This window comes from Phodopus roborovskii, unplaced genomic scaffold (genome assembly GCF_943737965.1).
Source record: "Phodopus roborovskii unplaced genomic scaffold, PHOROB, whole genome shotgun sequence".
In the NCBI taxonomy this organism is placed as follows: Eukaryota; Metazoa; Chordata; class Mammalia; order Rodentia; family Cricetidae; genus Phodopus; species Phodopus roborovskii.
Window position 1 is genome coordinate 50,777,721 of NW_026126511.1, and position 26,788 is coordinate 50,804,508.

General features: G+C 41.6%; 2 protein-coding genes across 2 annotated transcripts in view; both read right to left on the reverse strand.

Annotated features, from left to right (window-relative positions):
* Rnaseh2b (ribonuclease H2 subunit B) overlaps nucleotides 1–14,012 on the reverse strand; it is a 41,984-nt gene extending 27,972 nt beyond the window's left edge. The window contains exon 1 of the mRNA XM_051195556.1: nucleotides 13,890–14,012. Within this exon, the coding sequence (XP_051051513.1) occupies nucleotides 13,890–13,950 (61 nt within the window). The 5' untranslated portion in view covers nucleotides 13,951–14,012. The remainder of the gene's footprint in view (nucleotides 1–13,889) is intronic.
* The window catches only part of LOC127230298 (GTP-binding nuclear protein Ran), a 1,116,469-nt gene that overhangs the window by 224,572 nt on the left and 865,109 nt on the right, over nucleotides 1–26,788 (reverse strand). The window lies entirely within an intron of this gene.

Consider the following 26,788-nt stretch of genomic DNA (forward strand, 5'->3'; position numbering starts at 1 on the left):
ACTTATCGTTTATGAGCCCTGTGACCCTCGGTAAACGGCTGTTTTCCAGGGGATCCACGAAGGAATTTGAAGTAGAGTTAGTTTAGCTCTAGCGGAAGGGATGAGAGCATGCTCTGGAGTCAGATGTAAGCTTCCTCACCTTGACGAACGGTCTTCTCTCCAGTCTCAATCTCCTTTTAGAAGACGGTGATGACAGTATATATTTTTTAAAATTTAAACTAAGTAGCCAAAGGCATTTAGCATAATCAAACAGATATGTAAAATAAATCATAGCTATTACTATGAAAGACATTTTTAATAAATATTAATTGGACCCCTATTTTTCATTTCTGACACCATTAATCATATTCCTTGCTCACCTTCTCAGTGGGGTTTTTCATCTTTATAAAAAAATTATTTTATGAGTAGCATTTATACAATAAAGAACAGTAACTGTATTTTAGCTGTTTCTAATTATCATTTTGCCATAAAAAGATATAAATCTGTATAATCTTATTTTTCATTATGCTTGTGTCTTTTGTGTCATACTTTAGAAAACCTTCCTCACAAGTATGTATATTTCCTATATTTTCTGTGGCTACTGTACTTAACCAATGAAGAATATACTCTGAGTATAAAATATGGGAAAGATATCCAACTTTAATTTTTTAATGGGTTGGCCATCTGTATCAAAGCTCACGGAATGAGCCCACCATGAAAATTTTTATACTAAACATTCAAATTCATTTGTGGTCTGTCTGTAGACATTCTACTTTTGATCTGTTAATCTGTGTCTGTCTTAGTGTCAGCACTTCAAGACTTAATTATAACAGATTTACTTTAATCTGTAGAAAGCAAGTGTCTGTATTGTTTTTCTACAGTTTCTGATTGTCAAAGTTTTAATTACATGGATTAAAACATGCAGACCAAGATGACACCTTCAATAGACTGAGCAGCACAGTCAAAACTCACACAGACACTAAAGGAATCAGGAGCTGAAAATTCATTTGGTAACAAAACACTCTAAAAACACAGAAAATTTTTTAAATGAAATCTGGATCTTTGGGACAACTTCAAACCTCCGTGTGTGTGTGTGTGTGTGTGTGTGTGTGTGTGTGTGTGTGTTGGAAGCTTTCAAAAGAGGAGAAATGAGAAGATAAACATCTGAAAAAACACATATGAAATACTTCCAATCTGAGGAAAGCTATAAACTCACACATTTAGGAAGCTCAGTGACCCCAAAGCACACGGAGGAGGAAGAGGAGGAGTAGGAAGAAGAAGAAGAAATAAGAAGAAACCCAACATAATCAATAGTCCAAAACCAATAATAAAGAGAAAAACCTTAAAAGCAACCATAGTATGTACAGAGAAGCAAGGCAAAAGACAATCCAGAAACATCCATAAAGTAAAACAGCACAGCCACAGAAAAACTAACTACCTTTGGAAAAGGAGGAGGGTAGAAAACGTCAGGCATACAAGAGCTGAAAGAAGTAATCAGTAACACACATGTATCACAAGGAAGGAAAGCTAAGGGCGATCCTTCAGGCAAAAGGATCGTAAGGCTAGATGCAGGAATCTGAACAGGAGAACATGCAACTAAAAAGGGGGAGTTGTTTGTATTATTTTAATCTCTTTAAGGATTGATTATTGGCTGCTTGATAAAATAATTTAGAGTAGTGTTCACATAAATACACAGAAAATGTATGACAGCTGCTTAAGTCCAGGAGAAAAGAAACTTAAGGATACTATCTAGTGAGTTTCTTGTGTCACATGTGAGGTGATGAACAGCACTTGGCGGTAGACTCGACCAATTAAATACACATACAAGAAACTCTACAGCAGTCACTGAAATTATGAAACAAAAACAAATCTGTCATAAAAAAATAAAGTAGATGAAACTGAATTATGAAAGATATTCACTTAACCCAAAAGAAGAGGGCAAAAAAGACACAAAGAACGCGTGATAAACAAACAGGGAAAGCAGGACAGCAGATTCAACCCCGGCTACACTGACGATCACATCCACATGTCAAGGGTCTGAAAGACCTCATGCTTTTACATCAAGACCGCTTCTCGTAAGTGATGTTTTTTTTGGGGGGGGCATCTTTCCTGAGTGGGGGCGTGAAGGTCCACACTCTGCAGGTCTTTCATAAGCAGCAACTTAGAGTTAAAAAGCAAGGCAGAAATACATGCTGCTCACAAGAACCACACATAGGAATAAAGACACAGCAGAATGGAAGAAAAGAGAAGCAAATGCTAACAGATTTTACCAAGGCACTTGAAAAGGACCGTAAGAAGGCATACCACCACTAAATGCTTCCTCACCAAACACAAAAGATGCAGAACACGCAAAGCACACATAGACAGGACCTTCTGGACACCTCACCCTGACAGCTTCTAACCTGTTCCCTGGATCCATGAGTCTGTTTTAAGGTTACATAAACAATGGTGTAGGTTCAACCGTCAGAACCCCATTAAGAGTCTCTCTGGAATGACACACCTACACTGAAGTGTAAATTACAAAGTTTGATCTGTTAGCATGTTCTAAAATACCAAAGTAAATCGTCCCCCACCCCTGAGTGTCACCCATCCCTAGTCATATCCCTGCGTCTCACAGCTGACAGCCTTCCCCACACAGCTTCTTCATAACCTCACAATGGCTGGCCTTTCAACATGGACTTGAGGAATTATTTTGACCACTTCTTTTTATCATGAGAAAACTGTCTGAGTGTTTGTGTTCCAGCTTCCCCATTCCTCCAGTGCCCCAAATAATTAAGAAATTGAAATGCCAAGTCAAAAAGACATTTCTAGAAACTCTCCAAAAGCAGCAGTGTTTTTATCTTTTTTACAAAGGTCAGTAACAAAGCTGTCAACAATCTAAAACGCTATGCTATAAGATTGTCTGCAGCCACACAGCACAAGCCAAGTAAATAATCAGTGTGCCATGCAGAAAGTGCCAATATTCTATGAAGCATGCAAAGGCAGACAGAATGAAGACGTCCCGTTAGTGCGGAAAACCATATTTCCTCACAAAACTACTTACTGCTGAATTGAATCAACGAGAAACCAACTCACATAGGAAACTGCTACAAGAAATCACCTGTGTTTTGATCTGATCAACGATTTTCTGGGATCTAATTCCAAAAGTATAGACAACAAGGCCAAGAGAGCAGGTGGGATGGCATCACCAAAGAGCTTCTCCACAGCAATCAGAAAGCAAGGGACAAGTGATCTGTAGAGATGTTAACTGCTGTGCTCGCCAGGAGAACTCAGATAGATGCTTATGAACGGCTTTTGTATATGGCAGGTTTCAAAGATAAATATATTTCCTATCCAGAAACCCTGACAACCACAAATTCATAATGACAAATGTCACCAGTATCTAGCCACCTTGGCTCTCCTTAGCATCCTGAAATATTGCAATGGGACAGAATCAAGCACTAAGCTGGCCTTCCCTAAATGCCTTCTCACTGACAGATTCCATGCAGGCACAACAGAAAAAGCAGCCATCCAGTCCTGAGCTGCCTTCACCCTCAGCTGCTCTGCTCTTGTTTTTTTTTTTTTTTTGTTTTTGTTTTTGTTTTGTTTTTTCTGCTGTTTCAGGCTGGAAAATCATGAAAATAAAACTAGTAACTCCATAGAAGTTTTATTCCAATATACCCCCCATCCCTTGTCTATTTCTCTACCCCGTCCATCAATCCCTCTGGTCCCTCATCTGTTTATCATCTGGTCCCCACAGGGCAAAGTGAAGGACCCACCTGCTGTAACCTGGCAGCCCTGGCACGGAACTGCAGTATCCAAAGGCAATGAGGGACATTACATAAACTCCAGTCCCGTATGCTAAATTTTCCTAGGAGCCACTTTAAGCATAGGTAAGATGAATTTTAATGATATACATTATCTACCCCAATTGACTTAACACTTTCATACCACCACACACAGACAAAAATGTCACATGAAATATGTTGCTACAATGTTGTCTGTGGGCTTTTTAACAGATGGAAACAGTTCCCTGTTTGTAAACTGCTGAACTCTGATATGAAAGTGTGTTGGACTTTCTCAGACGCTCTTCCTGGGGCTGAATCTATCAGCAAGGCATATTCCAGTATGACTCCTGACTTGTTTCAGAATAAATCCCACTTGCTCGTACATAATCCTCTCTGTTGGTTTGTTTGTTTAATTCTCCTGGATTTATTTGCTAGTTGTTTAGGATTTTTGCATTTATGGCATAAACTAAAAGCTGACTTGTTTTTCAGGGTAACACTAACCCCACAGGCTGAGCTGCACACTACACCTTCTTTTCCCATTTTTTAAAAAAGTCTTTGCAGGAACAATCCTAATTTTCAATGTCTACTAGAATTCTCTAATCAAGCAGTTGCAATGTGAAAACTTCCCTGTACACACTAAGATCTTTTTGGAGCTGTAATTTGTAATCTTTCTATCTGAGAACACGTCCTCATCCACAGTACCTACTCTATTTCCTTCCCACATCTATAAGGTTGGCAGCAATGTGACTCTTTCACTCCTGACTTTAGGAATTTAGTCTCCTTTTCCCCTTGGTCAGTTTGGCTAAAGATGTGCTGACTGTTTTTCAAAAGGAGCCAACTCTGGCTTTGCTGACCCTTCCGGTGTCTGGCTTCATGTTACCCTCTTTTCTGTGCTCATGTTTTCCTTGCTCTGCTCTGCTCTTCCCCTGGTGAGAGGGGATGGTGAGGTTACAGGTCAAAAGGCCTTTCTAGTTTATGAACCTATTAATGTGCAGTTCCAAATCTTACTTTCCTAGCATTGTCCCAGGCAGTTCATAAGTCTCCATGTTTTATTTTCTTGCCTCTTGGAAGTATTTTCTAGTTCCCCTAATTTTTTCCCCTGTGATCCATTGGTTATCAGGACTGTTATTTAATTTCTACATATTTGTGAATCATCCAGATTTTCTTCTGTAATTGTCACTTCCATATTCACTTCACTGCTTTTGTACAAATTATTTGGTATATTTCAGATAATTTTGAATGTTTGTTTATAGCCTGTGTGTTAGGTCGGTTGACTTACTTAGATATTGGTTGGGGGAAGCTGGGAGATCCTTTTGATTGTTTGGTTACTTATAAAAGTGATGTCTGTGTTCTTTAAAATTCTGTTCTACTCGATGAGGTTTCACACTTACACTGTCATTACACAGTTTGCTTTAGTTCTTAGAATAAATTCCTAAGCTCTGACTAAAGCCTTTGTAGAATAAATTTAACACCTCAACCTCCTCTAGGGCAGTCTCACTGAACACTTTCCTCACATTCCGGCCATACTTTCCTATTAGTGCACATCTTGTATTTTTAAATAACTTAACATTATAAGTTAAATAAAATATAATAAATGTGGCAATTCCAGAAATTGCTTGCCCTCCCCTAACTTGTAGGAATTGCTGCTGGTTTTCAGTCACTTCAGTGACTTTCCTGGGCTAACTCTGGGAGCCAATAGTCTCTATAGCCAGCTGTGATGTTTCTGTTCAGTCACCTTAGTGATTAGCGCTCGGGTCTAGGAAGTCTTTGCTAAGGGGCTCTGTGTGTGTGTTGGGGCAAGCCTTCAACACTCAGACATTCCAACTACTGCCTTCACTTTTATTTATTGTTTTCCTAGGGCATTTGATGAGACACTGGGGCACTCCCAGGCTTTTCCTGGGCCTGCATATAGTCTTCAATATGTGTGTAGCCTTCTCACTCCCTACAAACAAGCCGGAATCCCCAAAGCCCCAAATGGACACCTGGGTCTCTACGCTTTAAGGTTTGGGCCAGATTACTGTTTGCCAGACCAGTATAGCCCTCCCAGACAAATACCCTAAGCAAAAGGACTTCTCCCAGAGGACAAGCTCTGGACATCAAGTCATGTCAGATAACAGTGCCTTCAAAGGGGAATTTTTCCAGGAAGCCACAAGATAGGTCAACTAGGGACAGAGCTCTCAGAGTGGGATTGCTTTTTTCTTTTTTGGCTTCAAACTAAGTCTGAAGTCTGAGTTGTCCCTTCATCAAGGCTGCTGACTAGAGGGATGGGAACAGTTCCAGCTTTCTAAGAAGACTCAGCTGGAAGCACCTGAAAAGGCTTCCGCTGTCTTCTCTGGTTTCTTCATGGCTTCCAGAAGGCTGGCTCTTGCTGCATGTGGAGACCAGGCATGAGAAAGAACTGTTCTGCTGTCCTGACTTTATGTCCCTTAGTCTCACTTGGTATCCCTCAGAGACAATTACTCTGCCTATAGATTAAATCTGGAAAAGCCTGGATCATCCAGTGGGCTGGTTCTCTGCCTATCAGACTTGGAAGCTCCTGTTTTCCCTTAAACTTCTCTTTTACTTGTATCCGGAAGAGGTGAAAAACATAAATTAATTAGGAAAGTGTAAAAGCTCACGATTACTCTAAAGGACCCACTCTTGTGCAGTAGGAAATGATGAGAGAAGGAACTCTCATCATCTCCAATGAGGTCAGCTAGGTCCAGGGGACCTGGACTCATCAAGGCCCGTCGCCAGTCTCAGGCTTCTCATTGCCAAGCAGTGTAACCATGGGAAGGCAGCGAACCTGCCTGTGGCTCAGTTGTTCACTATAAAATGGACATGACGATTCGTGTAGAGGTGTTTTTAAGGCTGGCATGCAAATGCCAGCATGAGAGTCACAGTGCTAAGTCAAATGTGGTCATAATGTAATTCAGGAAAGTACTGCTGCAGGGTAATATTTTTAAACCACAATTTAAGTCCCCCCATAAACAAAAAATTAAAAATCCACAAACTGTAGCTTGATTCTCCTATGATGTAAGTGTCAAGTTGTCTGACCCCTTTTTGTCTTGTCACTCCTACATGCTTGTCGAAGGGACATCTAATAAGCTTGCCAAGCCACGCAGTAGACCAATACCAGGAAACTGCAGAGGAGGAGGAAGAGGAAGAGGGATCCAGGAAAGCCAGAAAGAAATGAGACAGGATCAAATAAAACTAGAAAGATGACAGAAATTTATTATGTGATGTAAGAAACATCTAAAAACATATAAAGTCAACTTTCATTGATGATATGAAAATTAGGAATTATATTCTCATCTATAGAAACTCTAAATTATTTGAGATGCCTGGAGGGCACATGGCAGGCATCAATGCAGATGTCAGAACTCTGTAATACAGGGCATGCAAGACAAAACAGCGTGGTGTCAAGTTCTTCAGTTTTCAAGATGCTTACTTCAAAAATAACCATGTGCCTTCCCTTCCCAAGATGTCAGCACCACCATCAAGGTCTAGTTTATATTCCTAGCTTTGAAGCAGTTTCTTCACAGGCTAATCAAAGGGGGAGGGATACACACCAGGAAAATGTTTCCCATGATGGCTTTCTCTGAATATAACTTTGCTGTGAAGCTTTGGAGACAAAAATAAAACTACCCTCCTCCAAGATCATGACAAGCAAAAGCTAAGCTTTTTCAAGACTAACCCTCCCCACCAACAGTCATGTTTCTAGGAATAGGCCAGTCAAGGGCAGAAAGTTGTGGGGATTAAAAAAAAAAAAAAAAAAAAAAAAAAATCAAGTCCACAGTTGGCTTGGGATCATAAAGTTCAGCAACATACATAGTAGGCACTTGAGCTAGCTGGGAAACAGGACAGGACAATTCTGGAGGAGGGCATGGGGCAGATCTGACTAAAGCACTTGATACCAAGTGGCCCTGGTTACAGAAGAGATGTGTCATCAAACAGAGCAGAGGGGACCTAGCCACACCTTGTCTTTTGTGACACTGCATTGCCACCAGGATGGCATCAGGATGGTCCTGGGGAAAAGCACGGGTCCTGGAGAAGAGCTTGAGGGAGGCGACCTTCTGTGTCACCAAACCCTGCTATTTGTTGGAGAGATAGTCAGACTTTTTTTTATTTATTTAAATTTGAAATAAGATTATTTTCCCTCCCCCTCCCCTCTTCCCCTACCCACCCCCCTCCACAATCCCCATCTCCTCCCCTTTCTGTTCCCCAGGGATGGTGAGGCCTTCCATTGGGGATTATCAAAGTTTGTCACACTATTTGGGGCAGAGCCCAGGCCCTCCCCCATGTGTCTAGTATGAGAGTATCCCTCTATGTGGAATGGGTTCCCAAAGTCCATTTGTACACTAGGGATAAATACTGTTCCACTAGATGCCCTGATTTTTGAGTCTTGGTTTCCCAATATGTACGGGGGCCATGAAAAGGCCTTATTTAACTGCTGCCCAAGCTCACCATAAAGATCAAATACAGAAACATATGTGCTCAAAGGTATGAGGGCTAGACGATCCAAAGACTGGAAGTTTTCTAAAAACGGTGTAATCCTTGAGAAGATGAAGGTGAATAAAATTAGCTCTTTAGGTCCACACATTCTTCACGGATTAAAAAATATTCAGGTAGAAAACCTGCAGCTGTTTTGAGTGTGTGGGCCTCTCCCACAATCCTAGCAGCTCTGAGTTTTACTGCTACTGTGAATAAAGAGAAAATGTAAAAAACAAAATAAGGACAAATGGAAAAAGGAGAAAACAGTGGAATTCATTTTGCAATACACACAAGAAAGGATTGCAAAGCTATCTTCAAAGTCATTTCTGGATGACAGAATCATGGACAATGGATTTTTATCTTACTTTACTTTGTAATGCTAAAATGCCCATACTGGCCATATATTATTATTATTTTTTTCTTTTAAAACAGTGAACAAAGTATAACTGAAGCAGAAAAGTAATGAATAAAAAGCTGAGATTAAGGAGTAAAAAAATCAACAAACTCCAGTTTGAAAACAATGAAGTAAGTAGCCAGGCATGGCGGAACACTAGGGAAAGACAGAATTGCCATGAGCTCCAGGCCAGCCTGGGCTACAGAGTGAGATCTTGATCTTGTGTCCACAACTTCCCCCACCAAAACCTAAAATAAACAATTAACAGGGCAATCCCACAGAATCTTAGCAAACCCAGGCCTTCATGAGAGTCTGCTCTAGCAGGAAAGGTCTCATGCATCAGCCAACAGCTTCAGGAAAGGAATTGGGGTGGGCACCATGCAGCTGTGATTTCACAAGCCCTTTCCCTTGCCACTTCAGCACAAGGTAACCAATGGAGTCATAAAGAAAGCTTAAAATGACATGCTTCTCAGAGGCACCCTCTGAAGCTGGAGCCAACATCACTGCTGACAAGCTAATGGCTACTGAGAGAGAACACGCCTAGATTCCCCTCAACTCCTAACTTGTGTAGGAATTTAACACATACTTATTTATACAAAAACAATAATCACATATGTCACTTGCAGAAGAGGTTCCACTAACAGAAAGGACCCAGTGAGAAGGGTTCCGTGCAGAGGTGGCCTTGAAGCTGGGTTTCAAGAATTTTCCAAGCAGAGAGAGTGGAGACAGGTTTGCAGGCAGATAAAAAGTCACCAACACTCAAAGAAAGAAAAGTTGAGCTGGAGCAAATAACTTGGCTTTGTGGGAAATAAAGTTGAGCCTTGAAGCCAGAGCAGAACCTGGCACAAGAGCAAAGAAGGTGTTAGGGAAGACACAGCAGGAAGAAATTAAACTGAGGGGGTGATTATCAAAACCCCATTCTGTCCCTGGCCCTGCTGAAGGCGGACAAGAGTGGACATTAACACTAGCCCACCACTAACGAGCCCACAAAACGGACTCTGCTCTACCACTGTAGAAATGAGGAACAGAGACCGGCAAGAGGCAGATTTGTCCACGGACACAGAATTGATAAAGAACACGAACCAGCCTCCAGGTGTTTTTCATTACAGTCAGGATTCAGCACCGACTGAGCTGTTTCCTAACATCCCAGGTAAAGCTCTATGTTGTGACAAATCTTTGCCGTTCCTATGATGCTATTCAAATTTTAAAATTTACTTTCTTTTATGATTTTTTATTCTGCCCTAGAGGATACAGCTGTAGGAGCCATAAGTTGTTGCTTGTTGCACATCTTTTGGAACGATCACTGAGAGGACAAGATTACACCAACAGATTACCAACTGGCAACTGATCGATTCCATCCATCACTTCAGAACGTGCTCAACAGCCTGGAGCAGATCCACCCGCCATCTGAGAAAGGTCAGCGGAGCCCCACCAAGAAATGCTGCATAAAGACAAAGCCAGATTTATGTGGAAAATGTTAAACACACTGTATTTTGGACAACCCAGAAACTGCCTACAAGGAATGGTGAACCACCGTCCAAGAAGCCACACTGAATTATTCAGAGGCTGTCTCAAGGCCACACTTGGATTGGCTAGGCTCTCTACCACCTGCCAAGGGAAGGGCGGCTTTCAACCCACAAGGCTTCTTTCTAAACACAAACATGTATGCACACAAAGGGGGCAAAGCAGGCTTCCACTTTTCTCCTGAGGTTAAGCATGTGCCATCCCTTAGGTAAGAGAAAAAAGATGTGTTTCCTAGGATCACTGAGAAAGTCTAAAGCAGCTCTTCTTTTACCTTACGTTTCATTCTTTTCTTTCTCGCCCTCCAACCCCAATAAAGACGTGTTTCTTTGGTTTTACAAGGCCATTAATCAGAAACAATGTTAATATAAAGTCCTTCCATCATCATAAAGGAAAATTAGCTCTCCCTTCCATATCTGATGTTTCAATCTTTTAATGAGAACATAGTTCTAAACCATAACTTCTTACAATAGTTTCAATTCGTGTTCTGTATTTAGAGATCACTTGTGGTCATCACTCCAGCTGAAAAGCTACTGTATATGAATGTTCATGATGGCAGGCTTGGGTTTCCCTAGAGGCCACCTGTCCTTTAGCCTCCAGAAGAACTAGCCATCACCTATGCTACCTGAGGAAATGATGTACAAAGATGTTTCCTTTGGAAGCTAAGTAGTACCTCTTAGTATGAGCTTTTGTAAAATAAAAAGGCATAGCATTAATGATAAATGGGTCCAGAATTGAAGATCTGTGCTGGAGCCCAATTTGATCTGGGAACTTCCTCACTCAGGGGGGCAACTGAGGACATTTTTACTTTGTGTGGACGCTACATATATGAGCCCTACATTATTTCCACTCTCCTTTTATTGTCATAGAACACTAGAGTTTCCCAGGGTGTGGACACTTCCTGGGAGGTCTTCCCTAATAGTCACAGGCAGTTTCCTGCTCACTCCAAAGTCTGAGTGACTCTCACCCCTAACCTAGCTCAACAGTACTGACAAGTGCACAAAAGTTTGATTAAAGAGACCAAGTATTAAAAAAAAAAAAATATGCCTCACCATTTACCTTTTTGGGAGGGGTCAGGAAAAAGGGCTGGAAGCTTATAACATACTCCAAAAGCAACTATGTTGATGGCTTGGGTAACTACACATCTGTGTAGCATCCCCAGGCTCCAGGAGAGGGGCATTACACTCATCCCAGACACAGGGAAGTTTCACCTTGCAGCAGCATCCCATCTGCCTGTGGAAATAAACCCACCCTGCATGGTCCAGCTTTATTTACCTAGGGTTCTCAACTTAGCAAAAAAGAATTGTGAGCTAGAGGAAAAAATGACCTGTAACCAACTTTTAAATATAATCTTCATGCCTATTCCAGGCAACTGGAATACAAATTGAATGCTGGGGGAGTATCATCACAAGATTAGGTGGCTGTGCCCTGAATGTATACAACCCTCTGTTCACTTTCGGAACAGGGAGTTCTCAAACAGTACAGGCCACTTCTGCAAAATGCCCTGTTAACTTTTATATGATATTTATTTTCCTTATGAAGGGTCCAACTTCAACGTAGCACTTGGTCTAGGATATATAATCTCTTGCTCTTGAATCCATAGCTACCTGGGGTGACTCTTCACGTACTGCAAGAAACAACAAAGTATGAAGATGGCCCTCATCCTGGATTCTGCCAAGCACTCCATTTCATCACCAGTGAAACCTCAGTCCTGGGTACCCACACTCTAGCTCTCTGGGTCCAGTCCTCATTGCTGTAGTTCCAAGGAGTGTTTCCAGATGAGCCAGACTAGCAGCAGTACTTCTCGGGAATTTACTACACAGGCACATTCTTGGGTCTCAGAACATTCACTGATGGCATCTCACTCCCAAGAGGCAAATGCCCTTACATTTGAGGGCAGTCACCACAGCAGCTACCAAACGTGTTTGCATACTTAGAGCCTGCAGGTGGCACTAACGGCCATCTGGAAGAACAGAAGACAGGAAGCACAAGTTTTAAGTTTCAGAACCCTCAACCCCTGCTACTGACCACACAGTACTATCAGCCCACTGACTGAAAAGGTGAGAGGTGCCTCAGCTTTCAACAGAATCCAGGCTGTAATGCTCCTCACCACCACCACCACCCTGATCATGTTGAGGGGTACACTCAATACTTGACTCTTTGCATTGTTGGGTTTCATGTGATTATGACACACTTTAAGAATGAAGTCACTGCCAATTAAACAGCCAACAAAACAAAACAAACAAAAAGCCCTCAAACTATGACCAGCTACTATGTGTGTCTACATAGTATCAACATAATTGATTGCAAAAGAATAAGGCCCCAACTCTGAAAATCGAATTACACTGATGTAACAGAAGTGTGAAGGGAGGGTCCCCTCCCCCAATTAAAATAAGGTATCCAGCTAGCCCTCTGATGGACCATTAAAACCATGAGTTCTCACTAGCTGCTTTACCATCCAAACACTTGGCATGGGGGGGGGGGGGCTGGAGTCAGAACTAATCAGTAACAACCACCTCAGAAAACCATTTCGCAGTACTAAAGCTGAACTCACAAGCACCTGAGAACAGCTACCACTCCAGGGTAGAGACACTCTAAAGATATGAATGCCAGTCTCCATCAAGAACCTCAGAAGACTATTCTCAGAAGTGTAACTCCTCAAAAGTTGCAAACCAGAAAACACCTAATGTCATCCATTCTCAGCATTCCGCATACAGTGAACTAGAAGAACTAGAGGTAGCAATTACAAAGCAACAACAAAACCATGGTACATAAAACAAGGATGCATCTGGCAGAAATGACATTGAGGGAAAGAAGACAGAAAGGCATAGGCGTCCAAACAGGCACAACTAATTTGATGACAGAACAATTGGGGTTCGAGACAGGTTATGAGCTGATAGCTGATCTGTAGCACAATGCGTTCAGCTGGGTGAGCTGCATACTCAAAATCCATACAACCTGACTGTGTTTAACCCTCTACAAAGGAGAGGGGCTGTGTATGCAAAAGAAGTACGCATCTGGTTGCTATGCCACGATTGTAAAAATCTATACCTCCGGGTACCTGTAACCCTGGGGAAGTATATTTTCTGTAAAAATGGTCTGTGTTTGCTGAGCTAAAACCCTAAATTAGTGACTACTACAAAATGGCTGTTTCTAACTTGCATCACCTAGCCCAAATTTATTTCATTTGCCATTTAATAGGTCCCTTCTCATGTGACACCCACTATCCACTGTCGCAGACCCCCACATGTCCTGACAGCTGATCACCTGACAGGAATACCGAAGGGCCTGGTTCTGGGGTTTCGGCAGTCACTGTGCGCTGAAATTGCTTTAAACCACGCTCGGCTTAACCCCACACAGCTTCCCTAAAGCCTGGCCACCCAGGCCTGTCTAGAGCAGCAAACCCGCTAAGCAAAGGAGTACTAGATCTCTGGTTTGGATCCAGTAAGACTCTAGACACAGAGCTGTAGACACCCAGTAACTCCCAGGGCAGCGGAGCCGCGGAGCCGCCGCCACCCTCCGCAGCCCGGGCACCCGCAACGACACACCCGGGAACCCGCGCGTTGCTCACTACGCTTCCGTGTTTGGAGTTCCCGCCTGGTGTGACACGTGACCAGGATGTGCAGCAAAGTGTGTGGCACCGAATCCGGGCCCGCTCTCGCCAGGACCTCGCGAACCGGTGCTGACCCGGGCAAAAGCCTCGCGCCGCCGCCGCCACCCTGAGCGCTCCCGGCCCACGCATCGCCCGCGTTTACCTGGAAGTAGGAACACAAGCTGCCGGACAGCCAAGTCCCCGCGGTCTCGGCTCGCGGCCATGTCTCACACCGCCGGAAGTGGCACCGAGGGGCCCGCCAGCCCGGGCCACCAGCGTGCCTCCGTTTCCGGGCCCGCCCGCTCGGCTTCCTCTTTCTCTTTGAATTCTACGCGGGCGCTTGTGCACTGGAGACTTGGAGGCCCCGCGACTCTCACCCTCAGCAGGCGGGGGTTGCTTGTATGAGTGTTAAACACATTGAGGTTCCTAATGCAAGCGAGCAGTCTTCATTTTGGATTTGGGCGGATCTGATGATTAAGATTTGTTTAAAGATAAAATCCAAAATATGTATATAACGTGGAGTTCAACCTAAGAACTTGTTTAGATAATTTTTGTATTAGAAACAAGACTTAGTTGTGGTTTGGTTTGGATTGACGCTTGGTCTCACCATATGTGGCTGAGACTGGACTTGAAAGTGTGTAGCCTTGGCTAGCATTAACTGTCTGGAATGAGAAGGGTCTGTGGTTTACTTCCAAACCATAGTTTATCATTAGGAAGAAAAGTAGTTTTTTGGTTTCATTGTCCAGTGCTCACCTAGTGACAATAGAAAAAGTGATTCAGCCTTGACTCGGGAGATGGAAAGAGGATCCATTTCTCAAGGGGCCAGCTACCCATCAGGGACAGTAGCTTGCCCTGAACAATTCTTTCTGGGCAGAATGTGCCCTTTATGTTTTTTTTTGTTTTTTTTTTTTTTTTTTTTTTCTTATACAATCTATTAGCTTTTTGTATCTTTATTTTTTGGAGAGGGAACATTGTGACACAGGGCCACATAAATGTGGAGGTCTGGGTTATAGTATAAACATGGCTGAAGCTTTTGAGAAAGGACATGGAACAGCTGGTAGGTGACACCAGAAGTTGATCTGGATCTCAAGACAAATGCTAAGACAATCTCTCAAACAATCTCAGACAATCTCTTAAAAAGCCCACCTCTAACCAGACTATTCTAAGACCATGAGAAAAATAAGACCAAGCAGGAACATTTCATGATTTTGTCAGAAAAAAACATAGAGTGCCATTTGTGCATTGCCTAAACTCCAGCAGTTGGCCACATGAGAATTGCTGCTGCTTTACCCAATAAGCTCTACTTGTGCTAGTCCCCCCTAACTGTGAGTAAGAGACAGAGATAAGGCAGGATAAAAAGATGAGGACACTGGAGGGAAACGGGGTCCCCCTGGGACCTGCTTTACTTCTCATGCTGGCTGAGAATAAAGAATGTTGATACAATTGTACCATAAGGTGGCTGATCAGGCAAAGGTGTAGAATTAATATGCCTTCCTAGGCTTATGCTTTTCACACAGGCTGTCATCCATAAATCTCTTTCAGGTCCTGGCCCCAGGTTACACTGAACAGTTATAACAGAAACAAGGAGACCGCAAGTCTGGTCACTTGGGCAGATGGGAGATTTACACAGCAAAGAGACTGCCAGAATTAGTTAAGTACCACAGCGTTTTTCTTGCCCACCTGGCAGAATTATGCTTTTCCTGATGAGAGCACAGAACCTCATGGCAGACCAGGACTTAATGATGGTTGTGACCCTGTGCTACTCCCTGGAGCATGTTCTTTGATAAAGGATAGGCCTAATGGCTAGTTGTAAACCTGGGTTATCTCCTTTTGTTATGGGAATGGAGCCTAACTGGAAATTAATTGCATTAGCAGAAACTTCCTCAGCAATCCTGAACTTCAGTTGTGCTACAGAATATTTTTTCCCACAGTTTCTAACAATTCTTGTTAGTGCATTACTGTATCATGAATAATAAAAACTCGGATACACATTGTGTTGTACAAGCTGAAGATCGGAGAAACAAAGCAGCCAAGCCACCAAAGATCTCTTACCTCTTCCAAGGCTGGGGAGATCCTGTCCTCACCATGGCTAGAAACTAATTGCCAGTGACAGGAGACTCTGCCAACGCAGGGGCAATGTTATCCTCAAATAGCTGGAGACTAATTGCCCCAATCTGAGACCCTGCTCCTATTTTATCTATCTCTCCCTTGCTGGCATTAAAGGCATGAGCTCGGTTTCTCTTTTAGTCTCATGTAGTTCAGTGTGGACTTGAATTCACAGAAGTCCATCTGCCTCTGTCTCCTGAGTCTTTGGGTTAAAAGTGTGTGCCAACACTGTCCAGCTTCTAAGGCTATGACCAGCTTTGCATTCTCATCTTCAGTGGCTTTATTAGATCGTAAACAATAGATCGCCACACACTACCTGTCTCCCAGTCATATTGGAGACAGCTCTCTTTTAACTAAATTCTTCTTTCTGTAACTTAGTATTTGCTAGGCAAGTTATTAGTTAATACTTTATAGCATCAATTTTATTACTTGGAGTTTCCTTTGAGTTCAACAACAGAAGCCAAGTAATAGAACAGGAGTGAACTGATTCCTAAAAGTTATTCTCTGACCTCCAAACATGTGCTGTGGCATGGGCACAAGCTAAAGAGGAGCAAATTTACCGGTAATGTGTCTTAGCCAGTGTTTTGCTTAATAGCAAAACTGAAAAAAAAATGTTATTTAAAGTGAAAGTGGTGACACTTCTGCAGGACAAAAGTCAGTCTCTTGTTGAGACCTCTGTGATTTATACCAACGATTAAAGACCCTTAAACTTAATCTTCTTCACTGGATTGACAGATACCTCTGATACAATTCAACTAGTAAGAGGAATTTTTTACATGTGCCTGTGGTGTGCATGTGTGTGTTTCATATGTGTGAGAGCATGTGAGTGCACATGTGCATGCACATAGTGTGTTTAGGTGTGAAGACCCACTGTTGGCATTAGGTGTATTTATCTGTTGCTCTGCACACTATTTACTTGGTAAGGTCTCACCAGTTTCAGCTAGTCTAGCGAGCAATCTTGATGCAAGGACTCCCTTACTTTGCCTTTGGAGTTCTGGCTGTATAAGTGGCTGGTATGAATGCCCAGTTTTATACATGGTTTCTGGGGATCAGAACTATGGTCCTTGCGTTTGTATGATACGCAGTTTATCCACTGTGCCATTTCCCAGCATGATCATTACTCTTTAAAAGATTTATTTATTTTATGTATGTGAGTGTTGTATCTGCATGTATGCTTTTATGACAGAGGAGGGTATCAGATCCCATCGTAGATGGCTGTGAGCCACCCTGTGGTTGCTGGGAATTGAACTCAGGACCTCTGGAAGAGCAGCCAGTGCTCTTAGTTGCTGAGCCATCTCTCCAGACCCATGGCATCATTCTTTAAAAACTTGTAATTTCTCTGCTTTAAATATAAACATGAAGCATGATTTTTAAAATGTTTTTGTCAAATTACCAGCCAAAACAAATAAGCCTTGCTTATTTGTTATAACGATCAGATCAGAGGTGAATAATTTGTTACAAATGAAACATTGTTTTGGAGTTGGGAAGACTTTTTTTTAAAGAATACAATATTCAAATTGTGAAAGGGTTGCCCTTGTATTTATGACTACAATATTAGTCACTAAATTTCGGCAGTGATTGACTAAGTTGTCTAAAAAATAACTGAGAAGGCTGAAGAGTTGGATCAGTTGGTAAAGTGCTTGCCATGCAGGCTTGAGGATCTGATTCAGTCCCCAGCAGGAAAAGCAGAGTGCAGTGCTGGCCCCCATAATCGCAGTTATGTGGGTGGCATCAAGACAGGAGGGTCTCCGGGACTTGCTCTCAGACAATCAGGTCAAAATGGTGAGCTCCAGGTTCATTGAGACACCCTGTCTTAAAAACTGGTAAAAAAAAAAAAAAAAAAGTGAGCGAGAAAGGCCCCTGACATTGACCTTTGAACTCCTCATGTACCCTTGCAATACACCCATGCTCATTCATCACACACACACACACACACACACACACACACACACACACACCAGAACTATGGAACTATGGACAGGATCTCTGTTTCTGGTTTAAACTGTGGTGAGGTTTCAAAAACTCTGAACAAGCTTCAGAGTTGAACATTATGTTAAACCTTACTGTTGAATATATGTTCAAAATGCTCAGTCTGTTAAGCACCGGCTTGTAGAAAGGAAGAGCAGCATAAGCTTTGGAATAAAAGAAAAAAAAACATTAATTTCAGGTCTCATATAATTCTAACAGTTTGCAAAATAACACACAGGCCAAGGCAAAGCGATAAGAGGGAGTAGACATCTAGCTAGTCCTCACTGAATTCTTGTGAAAGCTTTGTTCACATGCTGTTTATATGGCATCACTCTAGGTGAAGTTGTTTCTTTATGAAATTATTTGGACATCAGATGTGTGTTCTATGATCCAACATACAGTTGATGTTCATATAGTAATTGTAACATGCTCCAGACCTTAGTCTCAGTAGGCCCTAAGACTTTATTTGGCACAATTGCCTCCATGATGGGAGTACTATTTAGGCTGTAAAACATAGCCCGAAGACAACACCACCGCCAACATGAAATCAAAGCCTTAATCTGTCAAAGTCTATATAGTTCTGGAAAAGTCTTTGTATGTACTAACCTTGCTTTTTGGCTTCTGTAGTTCTACTTCTTACTGTTTTTACTAAAGGGGTGTGTCAAGCCGGATATGGTTTTGTTCCTAAAGCTTATCCTAAGAAAGGCTCAGTGCTGTGGATCCCAAACATCCAGAGTAGTCATTGGCTGGCTAATAAAGACATTCCATTGATTTAAGTGTCAGAGTGGTTTTCTCTGGTGGAAACCCCACCTACAATAGTAACAGTGCACAATAGGAATATAATTTCTACCATTTCTCCAGAAATAATTTCTCTATTAATAATCTTATTCAAGACCGGCAGCTGCTTCATATATGCCCTGTATAGCATATTGCCCTATATACCAATCAATACAAATTTAAGGTTATTTCTATTATACTGTATTATGTTTCTATTTCTTGTTTAAGATATTGTACCTTGTACCTATACAGATCATTTAAAATGTGAAGTTTTAGTCCTTTAAAGCTATTTAGGAAAATAAAGAAATGCAGGTTAATAGTCATCTATAACAATCAAATGTATATTTATGTTAGGTATGTTTTCAAGGTTATACAGAGATACATTTTAGATATATAGGTAATCTTCAAACACTTCAAAGACCTACAGAATATGGCATTTAAAATGTCATAATAACATAAGGCTTTTCATAATAGTGAAACGTGTCTGCTACTGGCAGCACCAATCTACTTCATAAGAGTATGATGGCATCAAAGAACCTCCATATCAAGTTTGCTTTTTTGCAGCAAAAGCTAGCCATTTGGGGCAAGAAACTTTCCTTGTTTCAACTACTGACAGTATGCTGTCCATACTGGACAAACAGAACACACAAAAAAGGTGATTGCTGAACTTTGCCAAGACAAGGTTAGACAGTTCTTCAAAATTCCTACTTTACAGAAAAGTCTGCAGTATTCTAGGCCTATAGACCTAAGATGGATGCCCCAACATTGCAGAGGAAACACGGGGTGACTGTCCAAGCAGCCAGATATCTCTGTCATTTCTATAGTTTCGAAAGTTACTTTCTCTGCAATTCCTGTTTACTCAAGTAATATTTTATCCTCTTGGGTCTCTGATGGGGATTGAAGGCTAGATAGTTATAGTTCTACAGTGTTCCTTGTTACCAAATTCAAAAACGCAACTTACATAGAGATCTAAAGTTTATAAAGTTGAGAAAAGCTTAAGTTGTTTATCTAAGAAGATGCTTTAAGGTCTGAAAATATTTTTAGGGTGGTAGTACAATTCATCACAAAGTTCAGGTATAAAAGTTTGGATTGAGATAGGATAGATAATCGAGTATTTTCTCTAAATTTGCCAGATGATAGTGGACAATTACAATGGACATTGTAAATGTAATTCTTACCTGATAATTGTTCTTATTGTATATAATTTTACTATGCTGCAGTTAAACCTTTCTTTTTTGTTAAGACCAAAGGGAGAAGTATTGTGGAATATTCATTTATACTGTGTGAAGATGTGTGGTTGGTTTAAAAAGTTAAATGGCCAGTAGCTAAGCAGTAGATATAGATAGAACTTCTGGTCAGAGAGAGCTCTGGAAAGGGGAAAGGGAGTCGTTGCCAGACAGAGAGGAAGCAGATGGTCAGTACAGAGTGAAGGTAACCAAGCCACGTAAAAGAACATAGATTAAAAAATAGGAGTTAATTCAAGTTCTAAAAACCAGTTAGGAACAAACCAAAGCTAAGGCTGAATTTTCATAATTAATACTAAGTCTCCGTGTCATTTTTTGTGAGCTGGCAGCCCCAAAGAAAAGTTTGACTACAGACTGCTGTTAACTGCAGCTCTCACCCAGCTTTGTAGAGCCAGATAAAGAACAGGTCCTAGAGAAGGCATGTGCAGTGTGGACTGGCTGCTCTACTGAAACCATTTTAATTTCACATTATATACAGAATTTAAAATGTTAAATGTAAATGGTATTTCTTAACGGATATGACAGTGGGGCTGGAGAGAGGTTGCAGCAGTTAAGAGCATTGCTGCTTTTGCAGAATACTGGAGTTTGGTTCCCAGAACCCACATTGGGCAGATTACACTGCCTATAATGATAGCCCTGGGGATCCAATACCCATTTCTAGCCTCTGCAGGCACCCACACCCACCCTCCCACAGACAGGCAGGCAGACGGACACACACACACACACACACACACACAGAGAGAGAGAGAGAGAGAGAGAGAGAGAGAGAGAGAGAGAGAGGTACCCAAATGCCTTGTGTCGTTTACTCTTTTAATAATTTGATATTATTTCAATCCTTCAGGTTTCTCTTCTTTATTCTACACTGAGAAAGCAGACTGATTCAATACACAACTTAATAATGAGTTGAGACTTTTGGTTTCCAAGCAGTGACATAGGCTACAGGATCGTTTTATATTATGCCCCGGATAGCATAGAAACATCACTGTCAACCTACTGCATACTTAGACTGAGAACCATTTTATCAATGATGACTTTAAACAGAAAACTCCATTAGGATGCTAACCAAAGTCCAATGTATGTACAAGACACTCCACTTTCATGACAGCTGTCATACTGTGAAACTATCTTGGGGCTGGGTGGCCAGTGATAATGTGGGACACATGAAATTCAGGTTCATTATTTCTGACAGGTAGCAGAGATTTCACTCTAATTTAATAGGTTTGATGTTTCCATAAATATGTTCCCAAATGGTAAATTTGCTAATAGATTTTTCATTACCCTTATATAATCTTTATATTTATTTTTAAAAAAGAATAGAAATTTGGACCTGAGTTTCTAATGTTTTGAGAGATTTCACAAATGATTTGCCAGTGCACATACATCTAAACACTGGCCTTTTGGACTGTTAAACTGCCCTTTAAAAACTCCACATTTTATAATACATTATAGCTTTGAGTATGTTTTCTTTTTTCTACTAAAAAAAAAAGTCTTTAGGTGAATTTACATGTCAGAACACATGGGAAACTCTTATTTTTCACACAATAGTGACCATTGTCTTCCAGGCCACCCACTGACCCCACTGTTGTGGCTGAAATGCTATGTCTCTTGAGGGTAGCCCCTAGCCATGTGTGGCTTCTGGTCACTTGAAATATTCATGATATGAATGGGACATCAAATAGTGATTTCAGGTTATTTTTAATTAGGTCCAAATTAAATACCCAAGTGGATCTGAAAACTGCCCTGCAGCACAACTAAATGAAGTGGAACAAGCCACATCTTTGCTTTGACCACTTCTGTGACTTCCTGCAGTCTATCAAGCACAGTATAAACCTCAGTGTAGCATTCTAGCCATCATCAGTTGGCTCCAGCCTGCAGCTGCTTAGCATCTGTGTTCCAGACTGTGGCTCTTCTTTCCATCCCACCAACAGGTCTTTGTCCCATCCTTGATGCCTTGACACAAGCTGTTCCTCCACTGGGAGCCTTTTTCTGTTCCTATTCCACACTTCTCTTATGTCCCCCTCTGTCTTGACCAGGGCCTATTCCCTTTTAGATCTTCCCTTGGTCCACTTGCACTTTCATTCAGTAAGTCTTGGTTTAGTTCTAGTTATGAGCCAGGCACATGTCCAGGTGCTGGGAAATGATGGTGAGGAGATGAATAGGACCAAGGACACAAATGCATTGTCTTTGTGGAGCTGATAGGCTACTTGGGAGATTTTGGAGTAAATTTTTAAATTATGTTAAGCCCTCTCTAATGATACATAAGTATGAAAATATCAAAACAAATCCTGTTATTTTGTAGGCTAAATAAAAATAACCCTAAAATTTAAAAATTGAAGTGAGCATCTTGAAATGAAGGGCTGTGTTGGACCAGAGGATGGTGACAGGTGGGGAGGGGGTTCTCAGAGGATCTGAGGGGGGAAACTACAAAGAGAACTTTTAAACATGAAAGAAAGCTGAAAAGGCAAACTGTAAAAGATAAGATTGGTGAATTTGATGTCTTTCACATCTTTGGAAAATGCTGAAATGGGACATTTAAAAGGTAACCACAGACTAGAAGATGTTTTTGAAGTGGGTAGCTTGGAGGAACAGAGGAAGGATACTTGGGAACATGAAAGCAGGGCCTAGGCTTTCTACTCTATATTGCAGTGCTTGATACATAATCAAAGGTAAGTAAGGATTTTTGTTTGTTTTAAATGGATGTATGCCTAAATTTCTGAATATCTAGAACAATGATTACATAAAATACAAAGCAAAAAACTATTACTGATTATAAATTATGTATGCTGTCCTAAAAAGGTCAAGTATGCTGAGCCTTTAAAATCCTACCTTTGATGTACTAATAATGTTAAACTATAAATTTGGTCAAGAAGAGCCTAGTGGTATGGGCCCGTAACCACAACTCTGTGGGAGAAGGAAGCAGGAGGTTCATGACTTCAGGCCCTGCCTGTCCTACAGGGTGAGTTCTCTCACAGGTACACACTTGATCTGATATTTAGGCAAAGGTTGTGTTATATAATATATAGGACATGCTACTTAGTTTTTTGTCAACTGGACACATACTGGAGTTATGTAGGAAGAAGGATCCAATGAAAGAATCGTTTCCATTAGATTAGGCCTGAGGACAAGTCTGTGGGTAGTTTTCTTGATTAATGATTGTGTGTGGTGCCATCCCTGGACAGGTGGTACTGGCTTCTACCTGGAACTGAGGAGAAAGCCAGTAAGCAGTGTTTCTCCTTTGGCCTCAGCTTCAGTTCATGCATGCAGGATACTGTCTTGATTTCCTGCCCTGACTATTGTCAGTGATGGAGTGTGACCTTGGAGGTGTAAGCTAAATAAACACTTTTCTTCTTCAGCTGGTTTTGGTCAGCATTTTATCACATCAGTAGAAAGAAAACTAAAACATGGGACATATATTTGGTAACATATATTTATAAATAAATATGTTATAACACACACACACACACACACACACACACACATTTCCTAATTGACCTAGCTATCAAATAGTAGTCATTATTCTTCAACAGTGGGACAGGCTATATTACAAAGGCAATGCCATCTATATTTATAGTCTCTTAATTAAAAAATAAAAATGGAAACAAACACCATGGAATTTCATAGTGGTTTCTGTCTGTATTTTAAAATCAAGGCCAGTTTTAAAACACAGCAAGCCGTATCCTTAACATGTAAAAACCAACAGGATGAAAAATACATTTTTAACAAGAGTTTTAAGGTGTTGGAACAGCTTTTAGTGGCAGAGAATGCCCTGGTTTTGGTTTTCATGGAAAAACAAGATAAATGGAACAGACCTGAGCTGCAGCCAGGGACATTTCGATTAGACATCAGGAATGACTTCATTATCTGCAAGACACCAGACTGCCTGGGGATTTAGAGTACAAGAGTGAATGGAAGTAGTTTGGTCCTGTCTATCTTGGAAGTGGAAAGGATCGTCCATGTCCTATATCCTTTGAAATCTGGGATTCTGCCTGTGTACTCTCTAGGTATGAAGAGATTAACTGTTCTCAGAATCTACAGCAAGGCAGAGAGGACATTGTAGATGAGAACATGGGAGCTTAGTGATTCCTTGTCAAGAGCCTGTTCTACTGTAAAGAGCAGATGATACCCTAGCAGGACCAGCAGAAAGGCTCAGGATGTAGGGATCACCTATATTCCAGTGCCTTCTCTCCATCAGTTGATAAGCATCTTTAGGCAAGCTTTCAAGACCCATAGTGTGTAAGGTACTCTGTAGACAAAATATTTAAGAAGAGATCATTGTTTATTCTTCTATGTGAGAAGATATATGCAAATAAAGTACAACAAAGCATGGTCATGAACCCCCTGCTGAAGTACAGGAACGGGGCTGGGTGTGTCTCAAGAGAGGAGAGATTATAGAAGACTATAGGGTGGGGGGATTTGAACAGTTACCAGAGGGTTGGGAGGGTCTCGATGATGTTGGCTCTCTGAAGTGAAACCCAAGCAGGGAGATTTATGAACAGCAGAGAATATATCACATGGAGAAACTGACTTCGGTGCAGACATGTGAGCCAGCAGGGAGGTGATAAAGGGATGACTGGTCGTGTGTGGTCTCAGAATTCTTTGAAACTCAGCCAGTGATGTCTGGATTTGAGGATGAAGGGGAAAGGAACCATGTGTGCTTTGGGATATACTGAAAGTCCTCTTATAGATTCATTTGGCAGCAATCTCCATAAGGAAGTTCAGGTATTTCATAATGACTTGGTATATAATAAAAGATCAGCCTGTCTTTCCAGCTTTTATTTGTCAAAATGCAGTGGTTAATCTAGTGTTCTTAAATCCATACCCAGGTACACTTAAGAAAAGATGGCTGACCTTGATCTTCACGCTTAAACCCTTTTACTAGGCTTTGATCTTCTTTGGTGTTTTTACCATAAGAGTAGCAGCTGCAATGAAAAATGCCAGTACCCCAGACTTCTTAGCTGTGGAATCACTTACAGCTTTGTTTCAAGCACCTACATAATTCTTGTAACAGGCCCATGAGCCATTGGGGAGGAACTTGGTGAAGCACAGGGAGCTGTTTCCCTGCACCTGGGCAGCAGGCCCAGCAGAACTCAGAGCTCTGACCTATCTCTATTTCTAGACTGCTGTGTCCTTAGGTTTCATTTTAAAAGAGGGGGGTTAAACTGGATAAACTGGCATCCTTGAGTAATTTAGACCCCCTGTGGCAGCTGAGTAGGAAAATTTAGTTGCCTGAAGATAAGTGAGTAAACCAGTTCTACCAGTTGAGCCTGCTTGCGAGCAATCGCACTCCAGCTCTGGAGAAATGGGGCTGCACACACAGTGCCCCTGTGCAGTCCTGAGACTTGCTGTGCCCAGTGCCTGTGGAGCACTGGTGGGTCTGAGGAATTCAGTCCCTGGAATACAAATTGCTCGTCAGACCACTTAATTCACTAGTTTCAACTTCAAAGTAAGTCGCAAGGACACAGACTCCCACAAGCAAATGCAAAGGTGGAGCAGGCTTGGTCCCATCCTAGAAGGAGTTCTCCTCATGCTCACAGTGTGGCTGCAGTGTCAGGAAGCTGCGGTGCCTCTTAGTGGACATAGAAGCATGAAATTCAAGTCTTCCTTTATGTTCTGTCAAAGTCGTCTCAAGCTACTGCCCACCCTTAGCCTAATCTCAGTGGATGTGATGTGACTGAACAAAGCAGATTTTGTTCCCCAGAAGCCATGGAGCCAACTGTTCCCACGCTATGGCAAATAGAAGCCTCTGACAGTCTCCTTCTTCGGAGGTACTGATGAATGATTTTCAGATGGCAGGCATTGCTTACTTATGGTCCTGATCTCACATCTGGGCTGGGGAGAGAAGGTGGCGAATCAATCATGCTTCCTCAAGAAATGTGGGCACTGATGACTATAGCAAAGGGACAGGTCTTGAACTCTTTGGCTGGGATTAGAGATAATGAAAGTTCGAGAAATAGATTTTGAGTTCAGTTCCCAGCACCCACATGGCAGCTCATAGCATCCAGGGGACCCAACACTCTCCTGATTTCCAAGGGGCATCTGTCTGGCATGTATGCAGTACACATACATGCATTTATGTGCACAGAAACACTCACACACTAAATAGAATAAATAAAATTGGGTATTTTTGTTTTGCTTTGTTTTGTTTTTGAGACAGGGTTTCTTTGTGTAGCTTTGGAGTCTATTCTGTCTGTAGACCAGGTTGGCCTCAAACTCACAGAGATCCACCTGTCTCTGCCTCCCAAGTGCTGGAATTAAAGGCATACACCATCCCTCCTGGCTTTTTTTTTTTTTTTTTTTTTTTTTTTTTTTGTAATTGGATAGACCTCTAGAGACTGAAGTATGGTCAACATTTTACAAAGTATTTTCCCTTGGTTTTGGTATTCTAATATGCCTATTTAAATGCAAATGAAACCAATTTTTCAAAGCAGTGAGTTTGAACTATAAAAACTCTCACTCATTTTCCCCTGCCAGGTCACCCTTTTCATGTTAATGCCAGCTTATTGCTGGCTCTTTTCTTTAGTGATACTTGTGCCTTCCCTGGAAAGCCTTCCTCTCTCAAAACACCCACTTTGCATGTAAACGGGGAGCTTGGCTGCACCCCCATTTATATGCACATAATAGTGCTTTCCCGATAAAGAACGCGTCAAGAAAACTCGTCTTCAGGGCTATTAGGCAACTCGTGCATTTTGACCTTTTGTCTTCTAACTGTGAATCTGACTCACGGGAAACACCCTATTTCTACTCCAAAGGGGATTAGAAAGTTAAGTGTAAATTACGTGTCTGTAAGGCATTTTAAAGTTAACAGTCTGTTGCTTGGGCTTAATGGAAGCCCTCCAAAGGGGGCTACTCTCTTCCCCTGTCAAACTCAGTTTACAGAACACCACAGATGTGATGAGTGAACACCAGTCTACAAAGGGTCTGGAACACAGTGAAAATCAGAAGATGCCCACCTGGCAGTGTTGCGCTT